Source organism: Mus caroli, chromosome 12, assembly GCF_900094665.2.
Source record: "Mus caroli chromosome 12, CAROLI_EIJ_v1.1, whole genome shotgun sequence".
NCBI classification, from domain to species: domain Eukaryota; kingdom Metazoa; phylum Chordata; class Mammalia; order Rodentia; family Muridae; genus Mus; species Mus caroli.
Genome location: NC_034581.1, coordinates 105,235,719 through 105,256,508, shown reverse-complemented (window position 1 = coordinate 105,256,508; position 20,790 = coordinate 105,235,719). Strand labels below are relative to the sequence as shown.

Below are 20,790 nucleotides of genomic sequence, written 5' to 3'. Positions count from 1 at the left end.
TCCAGGACAGCCAGGGCTATACAGAGAAACCCTGTCTCGTAAAACCAAAAATAAAAAATAAAAAAATAAAATAAATAAAAAAATAAAAAAGAAAGAAAAGAAATACTCGGGGCCACAGGGAAACTCCAGGCCAAATAAAGACCAACAGCAGTCTCAGGCCAGAGGCCTGCTGCTGCGTGTATCAGCTGTATTTCTATGAACTGAGCCCGTGGGGGAGGCCTGCTTGGAAGGCAGCCCTCCTGGCCTCACTGCAGCATTCACTCCTGTGCCCTGGCAGCCTGCAGCCCCTCTTTCCTGGCGTGAATGAACTGGACCAGATCTCAAAAATCCATGATGTTATCGGCACACCCTGTCAGAAGACCCTCACAAAGTTCAAACAGTGAGTGTCATGTGTCCTGGGAGGCCGGGGTACACTCACTGTCTTGGGCCCAGCCTTTCTACAGCAGGGCCAGGGCTAGGATGGAGAAACTGTTTCTATGATTCCCATGACCCCCCATGGCATTTTCTGGGCTGCTCACCCACTTGGGCTTCTGTGAAAGGGGAGCCAACTATCTCTTTGTGGGGGACTGAGAGAGGTGCCCTCATCCTGAGCCACCAAAGCTCCCATAGCCTCTCGGAAGGCCTGCTGTTGGGTTTTGTCCTCAGAGTATTTATGTGGGACTTCGGTCTGCTTGGGTCAGAACTGTGGCTTGGGTCAGAAAGGCTGTCTGTGATGACTTCCTGGGCTGCTGGTCAGCAGTCAGGGTGACAGTGATGTCCAGCCCTTGCGGCCCTATTGTAGTCTTGATGGTAGATGAAGCAGAGGCCTGCAGGGAATGGGGGACTTGGTGGGAGAGATCTCCCAGAAGCCTCTGGTGTAGGTCAGCAGAGAAGCCACTGCCTTGTTTTCTCCTCTCCACCTTTAGTTCTTGTCCCACAGGAAGGCGAGGGTCCTGCTTTCACAGGCAAGGAAGGCTTTGCACACTTACTGCATGCACATCCCTGCTCACTAGGCGTTAGTGTACACCAAAATTGAACAGGAACTGCAGAAGTGCACTCCTTGCCCAGCTTCCCTGCTGGCTCAGAGCAGTGTGTTTTAGGTCGGAGTCAGACCTGGGCATTGGAGGATGCTCTCTCGGAGGTCAGGGATTGAACGCTCTCTTCTCCCTTTCACGCTTTTTAAAGCCTACGTTGCCTCAGCCTCTGTGTAGCCTAGGCTGGCTTGCGGCCCTGATTCTTACTGTCTATCTCACAAGTGATTGATTATAGGCGTGTACAACCACACCCAGGTGACCTCCTCCTTGAGTGTGGGTCCCTTAGAGTTAGGGGGATGACCACCAGTACTCTTAATGGCATGATCATTTATTATCATTGGGCTTTCAATGCAGGTCGAGAGCTATGAGTTTTGATTTTCCTTTTAAAAAGGGATCAGGAATACCTCTACTGACAGCCAATTTGTCCCCGCAATGCCTCTCCCTCCTGCACGCAATGGTGGCTTATGACCCTGACGAACGAATCGCAGCTCACCAAGCCCTTCAGCACCCCTATTTCCAGGTGCAGAGGTAGGATTTCTAGATTGCCTGGTGGTGAGCGGGAAGTCTGGGTTTATGAGACCCATGGGATAAGGAAGTGGCCTGGGAATGCTCTGTCCTGACAGTGATCATTGCCTTTGGGACCTTCTCTGTGATGTGGCCACCTCCGCTAATGACCTTCCCAAATGAGGCAGTGAGCAGCTTCCTGCCCAGGGATAAAGGGTCAATGGCAAGTCTCTAGTAGGTAAGCGCCCCAGAGAACCTGGCACATGTCCAGTGGACACAGATTGTCAGGGGGCACGCATACCACCTAGCTTTACTTTTTTGAAGTGCTCGGTGGGAGGCGCTTCCCAACTGCACACATCAACACACTCCTGACTCCAACTGTTTGGTCCTAGGAAGACACATAAAATAGTACATGTTCAGATTCCTCTGCTCCCAGCCCAGACAATGTGGGATAGTTGCAGGAAGGGAAGAGAAAGCTGCTTCTAGCTCATGTGGAAAGCAGCACGAATGGCTACTCAATTGGCAGATTGTAGATGGAGGAAGCAGCTCTGGAGCCATTAGTGGAGGTGGCCATGTTCTTTTCCTCCCCTGCAGGGCAGCTGAGACACAGACCCTGGCCAAACACAGAAGAGCTTTCTGTCCCAAGTACTCCATGGTGCCAGAATCGTCCAGTCACAACTGGTCATTCTCACAGGAAGGCAGAAAACAGGTATGAGCAGAAATGAGTGAGCTGGGTGGCGACTGGAAGCCTTCAGGTACTTGTGTCTGAGAAGGCCATCACAAGGCTGTGGAGAGTGCTGTCACACTTGTCCCGGAGGGTATCCTGTCAGCTGAGGCCTGAACACGGTGCTAATTGGTCTCAACTTAGGAATGTTCTGACTGCCCTATGGGGCCTGGATCTAATTACCCAGGGCCTTTTTTGCCTTGCTAGCTATAGACCCATGGCTGCCATTACATGTGAGCAAGCCCAGAGAGGGGACCCTTTCATGATACCTGACCTGATGACCCTGTGCAGGGACATTTTGTGGTCACACCTGCCTGTATCTTGAGAACGAGCCTGTCCGGGTGTACTGAGAAGCCACAGTAGCCGAGAGCCGTAGTTGGTGAGCACAGCATGGCCCGCGGGGACTATGCATGCTTCCTGTCATGACATGACAGCTCCACCATGCAGTGTCACCATCTCTTCACCTATCCTCTTGCATCCTGACACGTGGTACCCATTAGCTTAGTTCTGCCAGCATACAGCTTTAGGCTAGCACCCAAAACTCTGCCTGTATTTTTTTAGCCACCTACTAGTCCCTTGCTCCTTTCACCTTTATAACCCAGTGGACACATTGCTACCAGTGTCTGCCAGAGCTTTGCCTGCCCTGTCGGATGCAGAGCAGGAGGCAGATGCACTTGTGTAGTACTATCTCCCACTCTGCTCCAGGCTTGCCCTCAGCTCCCGTTACCACAGATGGCCTCCAGACTGCCCTCTCAGCCATACCACCCTCTGCCTCAAACTTGTCTGCAGGTCCCCTCTATGGTGCCCTGCTCCCAAAGTGCAGTCATATCCAAGTGGGCCTGTCTCCTAGCTGTGGTATGCGCCACACCTTCGATGAGAGCACCTAAGGTGGCAGAGCCTTGTTCCAGGGAGCTGCACACCAAGTATGTGTTCCACATTCTCTTCCCATGCTAGCAATGTGGAGGAATTTTTTTCTATACTTAAAAAATGCAGAAACTATTGGGCATGATGGGACACGCCTTAAATCCCAGCACTCAGGAGGCAGAAGCAGCCTACATGGCCAGTTTAAAGCCAGCTACAGCTACATAGTAAGACCTTATCTCAAACACAAACAATGCAGAAAACATTTTTACCCTGAAGCTGAACAAAAAGCCTGCTGGGGTAAATGGGCTGGAAAGCCCAGTTAGAGCGGCGATGGCTGACAGCCCTGCGGCATGCCTTAAGCCTGCACTCCCCCATCGCCACACTTCGAGTTGGCCAGAGCTCGGCTGTAAAGCTCCATTGAGGGCAGTGCTTGGTAGGGTCTGTACAATACAAGAGGCTTCATGGGAGGTCTGCTTTTGTTTGTGGGTTGTGGGGAGGCTGCCACCACATTCAGGGGTGTCTGTGCACCACAGTCTCACCCAAGTTTATCAGGCAAAAGAGCTTCCTTTGCTTGACCTGATTCATGACGGGCAACTGATCAGTGTTCTGTTTCAAGAAACAGTCCCTGCGGCAAGAGGAGGGCCATGCCAGACGACAGGGTCCGACCAGCTTGATGGAGCTTCCCAAACTGAGGCTGTCAGGAATGACCAAACTGTCATCATGTTCCAGCCCTGCACTGCGGTCAGTGCTGGGCACTGGAGCAAATGGAAAAGTCCCTGTGCTGAGACCCCTGAAGTGTGCTGCTGTGAACAAGAAGGTAGTACGTCTCTAGCTTCTCTGTGGGGCTGCTCTCAGGCCTGGCCTTGGCCTCCACTCAGTGTCTGTGGTTCTTCTTCACCAGACAGACACGCAGAAGGACATCAAACCTCACCTGAAACACTATCACCTGCCCACGATCAACAGGAAAGGGGGCGAATACTGAACAGCCCGCCACCCAGTCGTCCTCTTGGAGAGCAAGGGCTGGCACCATGGCAGGCGTAGGCCTCTGCGGCTGAGAGTGGATGGGCCAGAGGCTGCCCATGCTGGTGCTCCTCGCACTGCGTGGTGGCCAGGACATGCTGCCTTGCAGCCTGTCTCTCTCTACAAGCTGGAGCCTCGCGTGTTTGCAGCTCCAGAGCGGCTGCACTGAATGTTTCGGTTTAATATATTTGTAAAACCACCTTATGCAAGGGTTTGTTTCATTTTCTTAATGTAAGGATCTGAGGTGACTTTCTATGAAAGAACAGATATGATGGGGCGTGGTAGCTAGCTCATGCCTGTAATTCTAGCACTCAGGAGGCAGAGGAGGAAGAGGCTTGGGCTACACAGTGAGTATCCCTGCTTCAAAAAGAGAAATAAAATTAGACCAAAATCTGTGATGAGTGACATAGGCTTAGTTGAGAGGCAGTTGTGCATGTTGTACCTCAGTGTTTTCCTGACAGGACTGGTAGGTATTGTAGGTGTTGTGGCTGTGGTACCTCCTAGGAATGCTGTTGGAGACAGAATCCCACTGAATAAGGCACTGTCACAGTGTCTCATCCAAACATTCTTCACTTAGATGTGTTCTGAGCCACATCTTTGTGTTTGCTTTCCTGAGCTGCAGATGGGCAGGCTGATCTCCGAGTGCCAGCTTCAAGTGGCCGCCACATTGTCTTGGCTGTCAATGCCTAGGCTCCTTTAGAGATGTCCACCAAGTTAACTGGATTGCCAGTGTTGCTTGGAGCAAGTAGGAAAGTTGGGGCACCTTGTGCCCTGGAAAAAGACACTGGGCTAGAGAGATAGTGTGCAGGTAAGATGCTTGCTGCATCAGAGGACCTGAATCAGGTTCCATGGAGTCTGTGTAACATCCCTATAACCCCATTACTGGAGAAAGGAACAGTACAGAATGGGAAAGACAGGAGGGTCTCTGGGGCTTTCTGGCCCCTAAAGCGTGCTGAACCAAAACCCAGCAAGCTCCAGGTTCAGTGAGGTTATCCCGTGGGAATCAATGACTTAGAAAACAGTAAATGGCATACTAGGTGTCCTCTCGGGCTCCTGCACATGCACATGGGTGCACACTAGCACACAGTGTGTGTTCTCCCCCTCCTCCCTGCCTGTTTTACTACAGGGAAGGGATGGAACCACTATAAAAACAGCACTGAGTGGACTCAGGGCAAAAGCAGCCATCAGACAGCTGGACTTGAGCACAAGATCCCCCTAAGCTCCTTAGGGCTTGTTTTTGCTTTTGCCATGTGGAATCTGGGGCCCCATGCACTCTGGGTAAGCAGTCTTAGCAGTAGCCTAGCCTCTGCTCAGCCCTGGGGACAAAGGGATTTAGTATGCTTTTTTTCTTTTCTATCTTTTCAAATGTACACCATTTAAAAAGCAAAACTAAACAGGGAAGTATTGCGTCTCAGTCTGATCCCCTTCCTTAAGGACTCTAATGATCCAAGCTTCAGGCCACCAGGCAGGTGGGTGGGTTGGGGCAGTGACACCACAGGACAATGTGGGACAGCAGAGGGCAGTATGGGCATGGAACATAGTGGGTATGGGTGTCCAGCACAGGCAGGCTTGAGACTGGAGATGAGGCTTAGGATGGGCAGAGCCAGGGCCTGGTGGGTCTCTTCTGCATTTATGTGACAGTCTCGTGTACCCTGGCATGGAGGAGAGTGTCTGCAGAGAAGGGCTGTCCTGCCTTTGCTGTTGGTTTAGGAGTCTCAGTCCAGTAGCATTAACCAGGCTCACAGGCAGGCCAGCACAGAAAGGGCCCAACGATGAGAGCCAGCAGAGTAGGCCTGACAGAACGGCCCAAAGGAGGACCTGCGTGGTTGGCAAGCTGGACTGAGCCTGGGGTACCTGCTCAGGTTAGGGTACCTGCCCCTGGAAAGGCTGCTGCAAGGATCTGAGAGGAAACCAAACCTCTTGGCTTTCTCAGCCTCCTGTGCGTCTAGCACACCTGCCCAGCACAGCAACTTCTGTAAATCGTCACTATAGCATTCTGAATGGAAAGGCCAACAAGTCTCCCCATTCTCTGACTTGTATCTAACGTGACTATAGACACTAGGGTGCAGCGTTCCCTCTACCTCAGACTTCAGAGTGGCATCTGTCATCTCTTACAGTACCAGGTAAGTGAGCTGCTGTCACTTCCTATGGCTCCAGGACCTGCTGTATGCTGGGTGTCCCTGGTGTTAGGGCAGCTATAGAACCATGTGGAAGACATCTTAGACCTTTGGGCTAGGGACTAATCTTAGAAACAGAGTCAGAAGATTGTTACAGTCATCTAAGGTAAACTGGGACACATCTGGTCAAATGCAGACCTGTGACACCTGGTGTCCTCCTGTCACTTCCTATAGATGGGGGCATCTAGGAGAGAGCCACTCTGGGAGGTCACCAGGCTCTGTGCTGCAGGCTTGGGTTTCGAGGGCAGTTCCTAATCACTTTCTTGTGGGTGTTTTGGACTCAAAAGGGCTGAGTTTCTCTGTGTGATCAGTGTTCCAAGATGACAGGAACACCAAACTGTAAAATGTGCCAACACTTTCCTCTAATATGATCTGAGCATGTGATTTATAAATTGTACTACTTGCATAGTGAGCAGGCTCAATGCCACTGACCCTCATGACCTACCTTGATCACCAGAACCCGCATGGTAGGAGGAAAGAGCTCCCTCGAGTGTTCTAACTCCCTATGCACATACTGCGTCTTGAACGAGGCACGGTGGTGTATGCCTGAAATCCATGCACTGAGACTTGGATGGCGAGGGAACATGACTGCTTTCTTTTTGAAGTAATCTAAGCTACACTGTGAGTTCCAGGCTAGCCAAGGCCTGTCAAAACAGAACACAAGAGAACAAACAGGAAAGAAGAGAGTGAGTCTCGGCGTCCTATGCTGCACCTTCCCAGGATAGAGGCAGGGCTGGGGCCTTGCAGGCAGCAGCAGAAGGAAGCGGCTTCCCAGCCTGGGAGCCAGGAACCTACTGTGAATGAAGACAAACTTGGGCTTTGCTTTGTGAACTGTGCAGTAGCATCATCGTGTGGCAGCCAGAGCTGCTACAAATTCATCTGGCCTAGCAAGAGCCCACACTCCTTCCTTCCACGGCCCCAGTTTAATGGGCTCATTTGGAGAAATGTTTTGATACCTTGTGGCTTACTCTCTCCCACATAAAGCCTACAAGAGCCCAGCTGTGTATGATTCTTTAAAAGCTGTGGAAGACCCTCCCGCTTGGAAACCCACCGGCAGCAGCTCCAGGTGAGCAAGGAATTCAACCAGAGCAGGCAGGCACATGCCAGCAGATGCCAACCCTCCGGAAGCCCCATGTGACTGATGTCTGAGCTAACTCGGTTGGTTCTGTGCAGCGGCAGAGGGCAGAGGCTGTGGAAACGCACAGTATGTGGTTTCAGCTTTCAAGGACAGCAGGGGGACTCCAAGCCATGAGAAAAGGTCATGTGCCTACACCGAAGTCCCCACGCCTGGGCAGCCCCATAGTGTGTGCACTTGGCCCAGAGCCAAGACTTCTCCAACGAGACGTGTTTTTAACAGTCAGACTGACAGGAGGGTCAGGGAATGTGATACACAAAAAAATGAAGTACTTCAATACCAACCAAGAAATGAGGCCAAAACAAAAAGATCTATACAATTTAAGTTTAAAAAAGGATAAACAAATAGTATATTCAAGATAATTTTAATATTAATGTTTTTGTGAATTAGAAATATCACTCTTAAATGATGAAAATTACTAGTGGGAGTGACTATTTTCCCCCATTTCAGAATTACATTATTTACACATATAATACAGACTTGATTGCATCGGAAACAACAGTACTAAAATAAATGTTAACAGATAAAAAGGGCATCTCCTCTTGTATTGTGAGGCTGGGAGCCCGTTACCCCCATAGTCAAAGTCATTTCTATTAGCATTAAACTATTTAAGTGCAAACAATGTTTTAAGTCTATGATTGCAGCATCTGTCTGTCTGCAGCACGTGTTTAAGTCGGAGGTGACAGCTGTCTCCATGAGTGCATCCCAGGCTGTCTAATGACCACCTAACGCATAACACACATCAGTGCAAAACCAGAGCCAAGTGCTATTTAGAACAGCTCGATTTAAGGTTTCTGTTCAAGAGACATTTTACTTTACACTATGTATATATATGTGTGTGTATATATATATATATGTATATATACACATATATATATATATATATATATATATATATATATATATGGATTTAGTTACATTGAATTTTAGAGTAAAAAGCAAGAAAACTCCATTTCTCAGTTTTTACTGCAGCCCCAACAGACTGACTTAAAAATGGAAACAACTCTTTGGGTTTAGCAGCTCCACACTGCCCTGCAGGCCGCTGCTGCCTGCCGCCTGCCTGTGGCTCCAGCGCAGCTCATGGCTCCGTTGTCGTCTGTCACTCCCTCGGTCCACGCGTGTCCGGGGAGCCTGGGAGCAGCAGTGCACCTGCTACACTACAGTCCCACCTGGAGAAGTGGCCTGGTTTGGGGATGACAACAAGCCCTGTGAACAAAGCAGTTTCCATTATTCCAGCAAGACACAGGGCAGTGCAGAGAGCCCTGGAGCTCACCCTTGTCAGCCAGCATCCTTTCCAAGGGCTGGGAGCCAGGCTTTAACACACTCCCTGTTCACCTAGCTAATTCTCAGAGCATTGTACTGTGCCTGGATTGAGATTTTGCCTCAACAGCTGCTAGAAGGTGTTTACTGGAGACTATCAAAGCCTTTGGGAGAGGGTGTGGCTCAGGCAATGTAGCTGAGGACAGGGTCAGAGCGGGCCCTCAGAGCCAGGTAGTCCTCCAAGGGCAGTCTAGTGGCACTTTTAGAAAGGCATCTTTACCTGGGGTGCACCTGCTTTCTTGTGCAGCACCCCAAGATTTAGTTTGGCCAGTAGATAGGCGCTGCAGGTGCAGAAAAGGAGACCAGGCCCTGGTGGCGATTCCTGCAGCTAGGATGGGTAGCGGGAGGAGGAGCTACCCACACTGGCTAGCACAGAGCCTGAGCACCCTGAGAGCCAAGGGCACTCACTCACTCCTGGGCTGTGTGCACTCAGTCACATCAGAGCCTGCTGCTCAGGTCTTAGGAACATGCCGGTTACAGCAGCAGAACATTGAAAGTTGTGAATGGGCCATCGGCTTCACTCCAGGCTGTGCTGGGAGGGCGCTAGGGAAGAGCTGGCCCACTGCAAGCCACCTGGCCTGGACTTTCTTACCTCAGGCTGGAATCTATTTATTGGTCTAGACAAAACAAGAGGCAAGAAGAGATGGAATGCAGCAAGGGCCCCTGCTCTGCATCTGTAGGAGCTCTTATCCTCAGACCCTGTCCAGATAATGCATGGGAGGGCCATGCCCCTCCCAGCCCCTGCAAACCCACCATGCCAGTGAGGGAGGCTGCTGCACATAGCGCAGGATCCAGCAGCTCTGGCCCGCCCAGCCCCAGGTTGAGGACAGCACACATGCAGCAGCCACTTGAGTATGTAACCAACCTCCTGTGCCCAGGTAGCACTGCAAACACAGACGGCCTGCCCTGTCACTGTGGGTGTTGCCTCTGACCATAGCCAGACAATGGAAGAGTGCTGCCAGCCAAATGTGTGGAGCCGGGAAGGGTCTCGGCAGGGTCAGACTGGGTTGGGTCAGGTGAAAACTGCCCAGGTTTGATGTTAAATATTAGAACAGTAACCACACCACCAGTTTACTTCTTACAGTTCATGCAGCTTTGCAGAATGAACTGGAGGTGCTGGGACGTGCGGATGACATTCAAAAGAAAATGTGAGACTGGGTGTGGTGGTGCAGGCCTATAACCCCAGCACTGGGGTGGAGGAGGAAGAGGAGGAGGAGGAGGAGGAGAAGTCGTCCAGGGTCGGAACTGCAGTGATGGTGCAGTGGTTACGAACACTGACTGCTCTTTCAGAGGTCCTGAGTTCAATTCCCAGCTACCACATGGTGGCTCACAACCATCTGGAATGGGATCCGATGTCCTCTTCTGGTATGTCTGAAGACAGTGACAGTGAACTGATATTTATTTATATAAAAGAGTCCTAGGTCATCTTCAGCCATGTAGGAAACCTGAGGCAGCCAGGGCTGTAGGAGACATCTATGAAACCCCAATCCCTAAAGACAGACAATGTAAAATACCCTTCTTCCGGGGTGTAGCTGAGTCCCACTACGCCCATCAGTGTAAGACAGTTTGGGAGGTGGAAGGAGCAGAAGGACAGCTCTTGTCTGAGGCATGGAGGCTCCACAGCCCTCCTTCATCCGCTCTCAGGCTGGTGGTGTTTTACTTCATAGTCCCAATTCCTTTGCTTGGGGACAGATCAGTGAAGATTAGGCCTGAGCTCAGAGACCAGCACACAGGAAGATGTGTGTACCTGGGATGTGCGCACCAGAGCCAGCACAGCACCTACAAGGGCTCACAAAAGCAAGCAAAAGGTCCCTGGAACAAAGACAACTCCTAAACCTAACGGTTAACAAGCTCTTCTGGTCTCACCAAAGCTGCCCAAACTGCTGGGTATTTCAGTTCAAAATTACACAACAAAATACTCTAGGTCTTGGTTTTGGGTTGGATTCTAATTTACAATAAATACAAAGCCAATAGAATTAAGCCTCTTCCACCAGGATATACAAGAAAAACAAAGACTTATAAACCACTACAACCAAAGAACATGTCCATTTTCCTTCCCTGGCGGACACTGTGGAGATGGGTCATAACTGACCAGACGCTGGATTAGACTATGCAGGGTAGAGCTAAGACAGGTCCTGTGGTTCTGTTGGGTCTACATCGGCCTCCAGCTTTGGCTATGGGAAAGCTGCCCTTTCCCTATCTGACCTCAGCAACCTTTGGCCATAAACATCTGACAGTACCTCAAGGAAACAGTGTAGGATAAGGTATGGATGTTGGGGCTGAGTGCCCCACCTCTAGCTTTGAACCTAGTTGTTCAAAGCTATTTATCCCTCAGCTCAGAAAAAAACAAACCAAACCAACAACTCCCCCCCCCGCCCCCCAGATCAGCCAGGCAGACTGCCCCTGAGACCTTAGGAGAAGTGACCAGTGGATTCTACAGTCTCCGCTTGGAGGGACAGCTGGCCCTGAGGCCCTATACGCCAGGAACTGCTCTCAGGTGGAGGCCAGGACTGAAGTAATTAAGCAATTCATGCCTCTTCAGATGGGGCACAATGAGTACCATCCCAAGCGACAACACCTGCACACACTCTTAGCCCCTTGCTGGGTCCCCTTATCTGTCTGAGCTTACGAATCCATTAATTTATTATATACACTCCAACTTGCCAGAGAGAAACTTGACAGAAGGCCACAGTTCTGTGTAAGGTCCATGGAAGAGGCTGGCATGCCCAGACTCAATGAGATGCTTTAAGAAGCTTTCAGTGTGTGTCCCTCCCTGCCTCACAGTCCTACGGCCTGGTACTCTGGCTCCTGCTGGCTTCTGGGTCTTGTCCCTTGACCAGCCTTCCTACCATTGACAGGCACTGAGAGCACACATGGTCTCTGATGAGAACAGGGTTCCCACAGTCACTCTTTACAGCCATCTAGGGGAAGACAGAGAAAAGAAAAGGTTTAAGCAGCAGGAGGCTCCTCAGAGGCTGTGCACTTCGAAAAATGTTTGCCAGCTAAGGCCCTCATCCTGGGACCTGCTGGGCCCCTCAAGTCTGCCATGGAGGAAAAGAGGGTCAGAAATCCTCCAAAGCTCACCCTTCCAAGGAGCTGCCAGAGCCTTCCCTAAAGAGAGGGGCTGGTTTCAGAGGCGCAGCCTCAAGACAGAGGTGCTGCAGCAGACTCACTAGCTGGAACGGACCACCACTGTCCACAGGCAGCCAGCCCTACACGGTGGGACAAGGATGACGTCACTTCTTCTCCCACTCACATACTAGAAGGGTTCTGGTTTTTTTTTTTTAAAGTCACATTATGATTTTCTTTAAACACATTTGAAAAGCTATAGCACTGAGAAAAAGCCGTGCTGCTCCTGTGGTGGGAAATTGGGAGGTCACTTTAAACTACAGGTTGAACATTTCTCCTGCTTTGCAGTACTCCCAGCCAACCCAACATGCACCCATTAAGTCAGGCAGTAAGGAAACCCTAGAATTTTGTGAGGGCTGAGAGGCAGAGCACAGGGCTTGGCAGGCCACCAGCCTGGAGGACAGGCAGCTAAGCAAAAGCCCAGAGTTCGGGAACTAAGAGGCAACAGCTGTATGGGGCAGCATGGGCTAGCTCCCTCTCACCTTGTCGCCCGGGCAGGGACCTGTCCTTAGAGCAGGACAAAAAGCATGGCTGATGCTCCTGTGCAGTGCACTCACCTACTGCTCCTGCTACCCTGGGCTCTAGGTGATCACAGAGCCAGGCCCCAGCACAGAAGCCCAGCAGGGGTGAGGTGGGAAGAGCTCCTACAGAGGCTCACGGTGCCCTTGGCTCACTAGGCTGGCTAGGTGGCTGCAGAGCCAACTGGTAGACCAGCTACCTTCAGCGTTATCATTAGCATTACATTGGACCTTTTCACACACAGAGAATCCCAGTGCCTCACTGAGAGCAGATCACACAGCAGAATCTGGGCTGCTCAGTCTGCATTTCATCTAGAAGCTAACTGAGACCATGGTCCGTCCACACGGAGTCTTCCATGGTGTCTTACAAACATTAACAAGGCTCTGAATTTTACAGCATTTAACAGCTTCTCTCTTTTGGCTCACTGAGATTCCTTTTTATGAAGCTTGGATATGAAAATGACTTAAAATTTATCTACATTTACAATGCATTCACACGTTTATTCAATGTCAATATACAGAGGACAGCCTCCAGTACTTCAGAAGTCAAGTATATGGTAAGTCTTTTGCTGTGACAGGGACAAGGGAACAGCTAAAAGACAAGGCAGTGAAACAGAACATGGTTCTCAGAAATGAAGAACAATACTGATATTCAAGCTTCATTAGTTATTGCGACATTAGGAGCTCAGTTTCCTGGTAGTTCACAGCAGGAGGGCTCTTCATGAAATTTATTCAAGTTGTGAAGAGATCAGATGAAAATGTAAGAAAGGAATACATGTTTTACCTTGACTTTCACTGAAAATAAATATACCCATACAACTTTACACAATGTCACCTAATAACAGTCTTTAAAACCTAAGTACACAGAAGTTAAAATGCACGATTTTCATACTTTTACCTCAAGAGTCAGGAATTGAACCATGACACAAAGAAAATGTAATAATTGCAGCATGAGTGAAAACCCCAGCGTCATGGGACAGTTGCTCCGTGAAAAGAACAGTCTTACAATTCAATCTGGGATCTGAGCGTCAAGGTAACAGCTGAATGCAAGTGCTTTCCCACAAATGAGCCACAGGCTGTCCCAGGGCCACACTGCCGGCTCTGCTCCCTGGGAGCCACCACGTAGCGCTTTGATGAGCACCTTGTTAACCTAAGCCAGCTTGTGGTGGTCCAGTCAGCCCACGGCAAACAGCATGCTCTGACATAAACAGGGCATGGGGGTGTGGTGGCTCCCCCATGCATTCCCAGGACAGAGACCAGTACAGCCTTAGAAACCAAACCCAAGCCAGAGGCCATGTCTTCAAGTCAGTACAGGCCTACCCAGAGAAGTGCACGGAGGCTCCATGGGTAAGGAGAGGGCCTCAACAGTGGTCACACATGCCTCAGTGCTGCAACTGGTCCTGAGCCAAGATGTGTGACTAACTGCCCACAGCATAGCGTGCACTCCAAGGTCAGCCAGTGGAAAAGCCACCACTAAGCTCTGGCTGGCCGGCCGGCCGTGTCTTGTGTCTTGCTACTCTTTACACTCCTGAGCTTGCTCAACAAAGAAAACGTTTCCCTCCAGCGGGAGATGAGAGGGCCTTGCACACAGGCACACGTGTGCTAAGGCAGGCTCACTCATTTTAGCACAAATTCAGTAATGTTAGAGTTTATTAAAAATTCAGACTGCATCGTCACGGGATGGAAGGAACGGCTGTGCCCTGAGCGTTTAAGACAAACACTAGAGCTGACTGCTGACCTGGGCCTTGTCCACCTAATTTAAGAGTGCCTCTGAAGACACTGTGGCTACTCTCCTCGCCACACTGGCTTCTCTAATGGCCCTCACCCTGCATCCTGACTTCAGCAGCTCTCAGAGCACTTCTAAACTCAACCATCAGGACAAACTTAATACTCTGCCCTGTGCAGGCTAATCTGGAGGCAGAAGCCACTAGCTGCAGGTTATCACCCAGTCTCTCTGGAGCATTTGCTTTAAAAAGAAGATACAACTTCTAAGCCTCTGCAGAGGGCTGGGATGTGGCTCGGAAGTGCAGCTGTGTTTGGCAGGGGATGAGTCCTTTGGCATAGTCCCTGGCACCACATGCACAGAGAAGGAAAACGGGGGAAGCTGGGGGCTGATTCACCATAGCTACAGGGCAGCTAGTTTCTCGAGTCACCAGAAAAGTTGCCTGCGGTGGGCAAGCAGGACAGACAGGAGGGTCCAACTGTCCAGTGGCCCTCACTGAGCCTGCGGACTCTGGGCCACAGCATGCAGACTGGAACCCTGCCTTTAAGAGCCTCTTGCCAGTAGCTGTTTTAGTTCAGTAGCTAGTTATCAAAGATATTCTTGCTCATGAAAACGCTCAGGGAAGTTTTGATGAGGAAGCTCAAAGTTTGTTTAGAAAACTAAAAACATTTCTCTGGGTGGCTACTGTAGAAGCACAGTGGCCCTAGTCCTCATTCTTTGGAGATCAGGACCCACCATGACAATTGGTACAACCCCATGACACCCCACCACCTCTGTCTGCAGGGCACAAGGAGGAAGGAAGCCCCGCCCTCCAGCACCAGCACCCTCTTCTGGAGCTGCCGCACCTTTAGTTCTGGTCTTGGAGAACACCTTGCACTCTGTCCTCCTGCCTGCAGAACTGCTCTGCCGGCTGTCAAAGAAAGGGGGGCAGGAGTCAGTCAGGGGGGTAGAGCGGGCCTGGAGCAGCACCGCGCCCTCCATGCAGGGCCAGCCTGGGCCACATCATGCAACTAAGCCAGCCCTCTCGAGTTGGCCTGGGCTCTTACCAGACCCTGAACCTAGCAGGGAGCCCAGGGGGGAAGACACACACAGCAAAGGACCCCAAACAGGGTTCCCAGGTTAATCATTAAGGACACAACACTTAGCAGCAGAAGTTGAAATATACTGTGACGAAACCCCACATCACAAACTGTGACGTTTTTATGGGGATGCAGAAGAGAATTCATAGGTCTCCATCCGACAACATCGGCGGGGTCTTTTCTTTCCCCCTTTAAAGAAAGTAGTTTCCACCCTGATCTACCTCCCCCACTTCCCACCAGCGAGTGATTCGAGTCACTGTCAGCATCCTAGCTATTTCCCCTTGATCCCAGCTCATGGGTCTAGGAATGCTACAGGACAGGGAATCTGTAAGCGCCCATTATCTGTGCTGGGTCCACAGATACACATGCAATGGCCCCCTGCCAGCAAAGATACCCTCAAACTGAGAGACCACCATAAGCTTCACCATAAACGTTACTTACCTATGACTGGGCACTCCCTATTTAGGCCAAACACACAGTCTTGAATTTGGAAACTGCATACTCAATGACTCCGAAGCATTTGACAATGAGTCTCAGAAACTGCACGTGGAATGTTTCATTTCTAGCCTACCCACCCAGCAGCTCAATTTGACCTCTGAAGTCCTGAAAGTCTATATAGCAGCAGTCTTTGCTACCTCAGATCAGAACCCTACGAACAAAGGAGTCAATTTCCAGGGTAGATGGGACATGAGCACCCTTGTGAAGAGTTAGTTGCTCATGGAACAACATGAAATGCCTTGGCACACAGGTGAGATATGCTGGAGACTGCCATCATCTCATAGGCTGAATGTTTCCGTGGCTACCACGTTAAACAGCAGCCACTTCTGGGGGTGGAGGGGAGGATAGGAATGGGGGGCGCCCAGATCCACCATGAACATGTAAGAGCAAGGGAAGGGGCCTAGGACATGGCCTGGATTTCTGGCAAGGGAAGCCAGTAGCTGACCACTGTCTACCAGAGTCTTGGTACCTCGGAGACATAAAAGCCTTGCCAAGTCTTCATTACGGAGCCAAGTTCACTCTAGAGTCAATACAAACGATCATTCCTGCTATATTTAACTACAAAGGTGTACAACACAGAAAAATAATCCTAAATGTTCTAAATAAATTAAGAAATAAAATAACTATCATTTTGATACAAAATACCGAGCTCAAGGAACTATCCTCCACTGTGAAAACTGGTGTTTGAAAAGAAATTCTTTGAGCAGCTGAGCGGGACCTAAGGAGCTGAAAGCAAACTGCCACAGGGGCAGTTGACCCAGCACTGCTCCTGAGGACACGGGTTAAGAGAGGGATGGCACTCAGGGTAGGGTCTGAGTCCTACAGCAGTGCTGTCTCCCAGAGTCCTGGACTCTCAGCTGCTGTACGAGAACATGACGGGTGTGTGTGTGTGTGTCTTTGTGCTTTCCCCCTGGGGGACCTGAACCCACCAAATGCCAAGTCAGGAGGCACGCTGCAGCCTGGACACCTAACAGTCCTCACAGAGCAGAACAGAGGAACCTGTCCTTGGCTTCCAGCCAACTTCCTGCTCCTCCCACTCCATACAACAAAATAGTCAGAACCTCTCTTCTGCTGTTGGGGAGAAACTAAGTATGCGCATCTAACATGTGAGTCTTAGCTGATGTGGCAAGAGGGAGGCCTTCTGAAAGCCGTGGCTGCTGTCCTTGGCCACTGAACATCTAAACTGCCCAGCTCCGGAACACGTGGGGACTTTAGTGCACAATTTGAATCAGAGTTCTACAAACTGCTTCTTTGAAAAAAGATGTTTATTAAACAATTTTAATTGTCATAAAATGACTAAAATGGGTTTTAAAAATTAAGGCTCTTCTCTTTCTGTGGATTGCCAGACAATGTAAAAATAATATCAATCAACNCTGATGAACGCTTTGTTCCTAAGTTAACTTTCATAAATTCCTAAGTTATTTTATAATTTAAGATAAAAAGTTGGACTATAAATGATAATTAATACCCATGTGTACTGACATACACTGACCAGGTATACAATAATCTAGTTGAGTGGTTACGCAAAAAATATCCCAGTTAGAGCATACATTTTGACTTTAGCATTTTAATGTCATTATTTCTCCACACTGTCATGATTTCCCTAGAACTGAAATAGCCTGATACAGGAACGCTAACTTTGGGCTCTATATACCCAGAGGGATGGATGACTGACTTGGCTGGCAGTTAGTCTGATTATATATATTTTTAAATGCTCTAAGGTGAATTATCAAATGATTCAGAATTACATGGCATGCAGTATCCAAAATTATGGCTCTGATGCATTTAGATTTACATTAAGAAGTGTCATTCACATTCATTGTACATCCCACCCCTCCCACAAGAAATAAAAATCACTACCTAGTCAAGTTCTAGATCTGGTGCAGCATTAAGGATTAAAACTTACCACTTTACCGGGCCTTGCCCATGTGCAAATAAATCCCTCCTGACAAGCAGTGACTATACAGTCTTCAAGAAAAACCAATACCGTCAGTCTTTCATGAGCTATCTTTTTACAGATCAGTGGCTCTAACAAGGGAACATCTTCCATCCGAGGACACAGGGATGTCCCCAGAGTTTTAGCTGGGTCCGTTTTGGCTTTAGTAACTAGGTTCAGTTTATCACTGCTCTTGCTGGAAATGTGTCCCATACTATGGTTTCGTTTATGGTCTTTCTCGTGGTGTCTCTCCTTCCGGTCATGTAGCGACAGAGTTGCAAACTTGCTGACCCCAGAGGCAATGGCCCCGTCCATGACGCTGCTTTTGCTACCAGCATTGGAGACTGCTGAATGTGGAAGGCTATTGGACCGTGGCAATGGAGGGGGCACAGAGTTCCCAGGTGTAGTGACACTGTTCCCATTGCTTCCGGCAGGCGGACTTGTGGCATTCATAACGTTTGTATGTGTCCTTGCTCTTGAGAGGGNCTGGTGAGGGAAAAGGATGTCTTCTGTAAGGTCCCATAAACACAGCTGTGTATCCTGGCCCACCGAACCAAACCGATANGTAACACTTACAGGTCGGCTGTCTGTAGAGTTCCGTTTGGATAGCCTAGACTGTGTACTGTTCGCTCGATCTCTGCCAAAATGAAGAAGGTCCTGGAAGTCCTCGTCACTGCCACTAAACTCCATAGGGTCACTTTCTTCTACACTAGTAGTATAGGGATCAAATGCTACAACACTGACCCAGGATTTGTGCCCATGGCCTCTAGCTATTACTCGGCAGTCTAGAAAGGACCAGACTGTCACCAAGTCGTCCTCTCCACCTGTCACAATGTACTTGCCATCTGGGCTCCAGCACACACAAAGCAAGCCCCCAAAGTAGCTTTTCATTGTACCGTGCAGCTCCACTGAGTCAAAGTTGAACACACGCAGAAACCCGTCCTGGCTCACACACGCTAAGAACTTGCCATCTGGGNAGAAAGCAAACTCGTTGAGGGCCNCCTCGCCCACCGTCCACTTAAGGANAGGGTTCCTCNTGGATTTGCTCTTGCAAGTGTGCACGGCAAAGCTTTCTCCCTGCTTCAGGAGCTGGTAGTGGGGGGCTGTGGTGCCACAAGTGTGCTCCACATTATATAAGTACATGTTCCCACTTGAATGGGCTACTAGGAAAAGGCTTTCCGAACCAGGAACCCATTTGACACAGGTTACGCGGGACTTGTCTATTAGTCTCTGTGAAGACAAAGAGAACACATTATCACAATGGAGAAGTTAAGGTCTACTTTTCCAGAAAAAAACCTGTCTGCTTCTTGGTAAGAAGGTAATGGTTCATCCGGGCACTCCACACTTTGTCAGGCAGGCCAGTGAAGCACATGTGGCCCATCCCAGAACTGCACTTGGGTGTCAGTCATTTGATAACTACCTGCTGAGAGCCTATTCTGTGCCAGGTATCAGGTCCCGGGCACACAGGGGCAAGACAGCCTTTGGCCCCTGATGGCAGGAGCGGCTCAATGTTTTGCTTCAACTACAGCAGCTTCCTCTTGATGAGGACTCAGAGGACGAGTTTCAGTCCTCACAGCTTTCTTTGCCTTTGTCACTGCAGGCCATGGGCTGACTACATTGTCCCTTTTTGTAGCTGCTCAAGGGCAGGGAATCATCGTAGCCTGTGACCAGCAGAACACAGGACTTGAAAGCATACTTCCTGGGTTGGCAGGATGCAGCTCTGGACTCACTGTGGCTTTCCTCAATCCAGACGATGAACTGTGAGTGTCTTACCCACATCTCCTCATTCTCTCTGGAACAGGATGGAGGTTAGCTCAGGAGTCTGCTCTACCACTACCACTGTGTTCATTCCGTGTTCACCTCAGGTCCACTGACCTAGCTGCCTCTTTAGCTGCTTCTATCAGGGTCTTGTCTTTAAAACCAAACTCACGAAAGCCAGACATGAATGCCACTCAAGATATACACAAGGGGTAGCCTTCTTCTCTGTGCAGACCCTGCTATAGGGCTCACTAGGACACACACCCTCCACAGGCTGTAGTCTCAAAATCACATTACCAGAAATAACCAGTTCCCAATCCTGCCACATAACTGCCAGGCAGTCTCTGTTAAGCCTACACTCTTTACTGGGTCAGCCTAGAAACGCTTAAGCACTTCCGCTTTACCTAACTGGCTGGGGTTCCCCAACATGAATCTCAGGGCACACTGCTATGGGCTTGAGCTATAGCCATCTGCCCAATTGGTCTGGTGACCATGTTAAAGCAATTTTTTTTTTACAAAAAATTATAGAAATTAAATGATGTGATTTTTTTTAAAAAAATAAAGAACAGAAGCTGGGGTGCCACCTGCATGAGGATCTGGGTCTCATACACAGTGTTATGAGCAACAGCAGTAAGAACAATGATAAAGGACAGGACAGAAAAGAAATGCAAGCTCATGCAAAAAGAAAAGACCTCACAAGAAATAGACTACTAACAAATCACTGGCAGGAATACGTGGGACCCTAAAAGTCTATCCACAGCATGGAGGCCTGGAGCTCCAAGTTCTTAGGTTTAGGCAGAGTATCAGCTACCACTGCTACTGGCACAGAACATGACTGGCATCTTAGACCAGTAAGTACTGTCTTTGGGGATACTGTCACCAGTTTTTTGTTTGTTTGTTTGTTGTTCCCTGACTCCTGTTTCCTGCTTGGTGACCTGCCATATGCTAATGTCAGTAGCCTAAACACCTAGCACTACTCCGCAAGATTCCATTAGGCCATCATCATTTCTTAGCAAGGGCTCAGGTCATTTTCAAGGCTAGACCATAGCTTTAGGGAAAGAGTATGTTAGGAGGATGAAGAAACGAAGAGACCTCCAGCTCTCCGGAGCCTGAGAGCTGAGTCTCCATGTGTCCACTAGGTCATGTTGCCCCAGCACTCCTCACTCTGCACCTGGGGACATGACTATGGCAGATGGGCATGTTGTAAAGGTGTGGATTCCCTGTGCAGGGAGGGATGGGTCAGGGAGTTCAGGGTTAGAGCCGCACTGCTGGCTGGTCCAAGTCCACTTCCCCAAGCACTATTACTCTACTACATACAGGTGGGAAAGCTGAAGATCACGAAAGCTTCTAGCAGGATGCTTAGGAGTAAATTTTTTTTTTTTTTTTTTTTTT

At 49.5% G+C, this 20,790-nt stretch overlaps 2 protein-coding genes across 12 annotated transcripts in view; one reads left to right on the top strand and one right to left on the bottom strand.

Annotated features, from left to right (window-relative positions):
* Positions 1-6,601, top strand: part of Mok (MOK protein kinase) — a 34,552-nt gene extending 27,951 nt beyond the window's left edge. For 3 of the 6 annotated variants that reach the window (XM_029484442.1, XM_029484440.1, XM_029484441.1), the window contains 5 exons: positions 278-379; positions 1,368-1,541; positions 2,112-2,226; positions 3,722-3,922; positions 4,007-6,601. In XM_029484442.1, the coding sequence (XP_029340302.1) occupies positions 278-379; positions 1,368-1,541; positions 2,112-2,226; positions 3,722-3,922; positions 4,007-4,087 (673 nt within the window). In that variant the 3' untranslated portion in view covers positions 4,088-6,601. The remainder of the gene's footprint in view (positions 1-277; positions 380-1,367; positions 1,542-2,111; positions 2,227-3,721; positions 3,923-4,006) is intronic. The other 3 variants (XM_021179097.2, XM_021179094.1, XM_021179098.2) reach the window with 3 other exon arrangements.
* Positions 6,602-7,588: 987 nt separating this feature from the next.
* Positions 7,589-20,790, bottom strand: part of Wdr20 (WD repeat domain 20) — a 66,757-nt gene continuing 53,555 nt past the window's right edge. For 2 of the 6 annotated variants that reach the window (XM_029484437.1, XM_029484438.1), the window contains exons 3-5: positions 17,611-18,870; positions 14,973-15,037; positions 8,562-8,643 (exon numbers count right to left, since the gene is read on the bottom strand). In XM_029484437.1, the coding sequence (XP_029340297.1) occupies positions 14,975-15,037; positions 17,611-18,870 (1,323 nt within the window). In that variant the 3' untranslated portion in view covers positions 8,562-8,643; positions 14,973-14,974. Of the gene's footprint in view, positions 8,644-14,972; positions 15,038-16,951; positions 18,871-20,790 lie in introns of those variants that run through there. The other 4 variants (XM_021179284.2, XM_021179287.2, XM_021179285.2 and 1 more) reach the window with 4 other exon arrangements.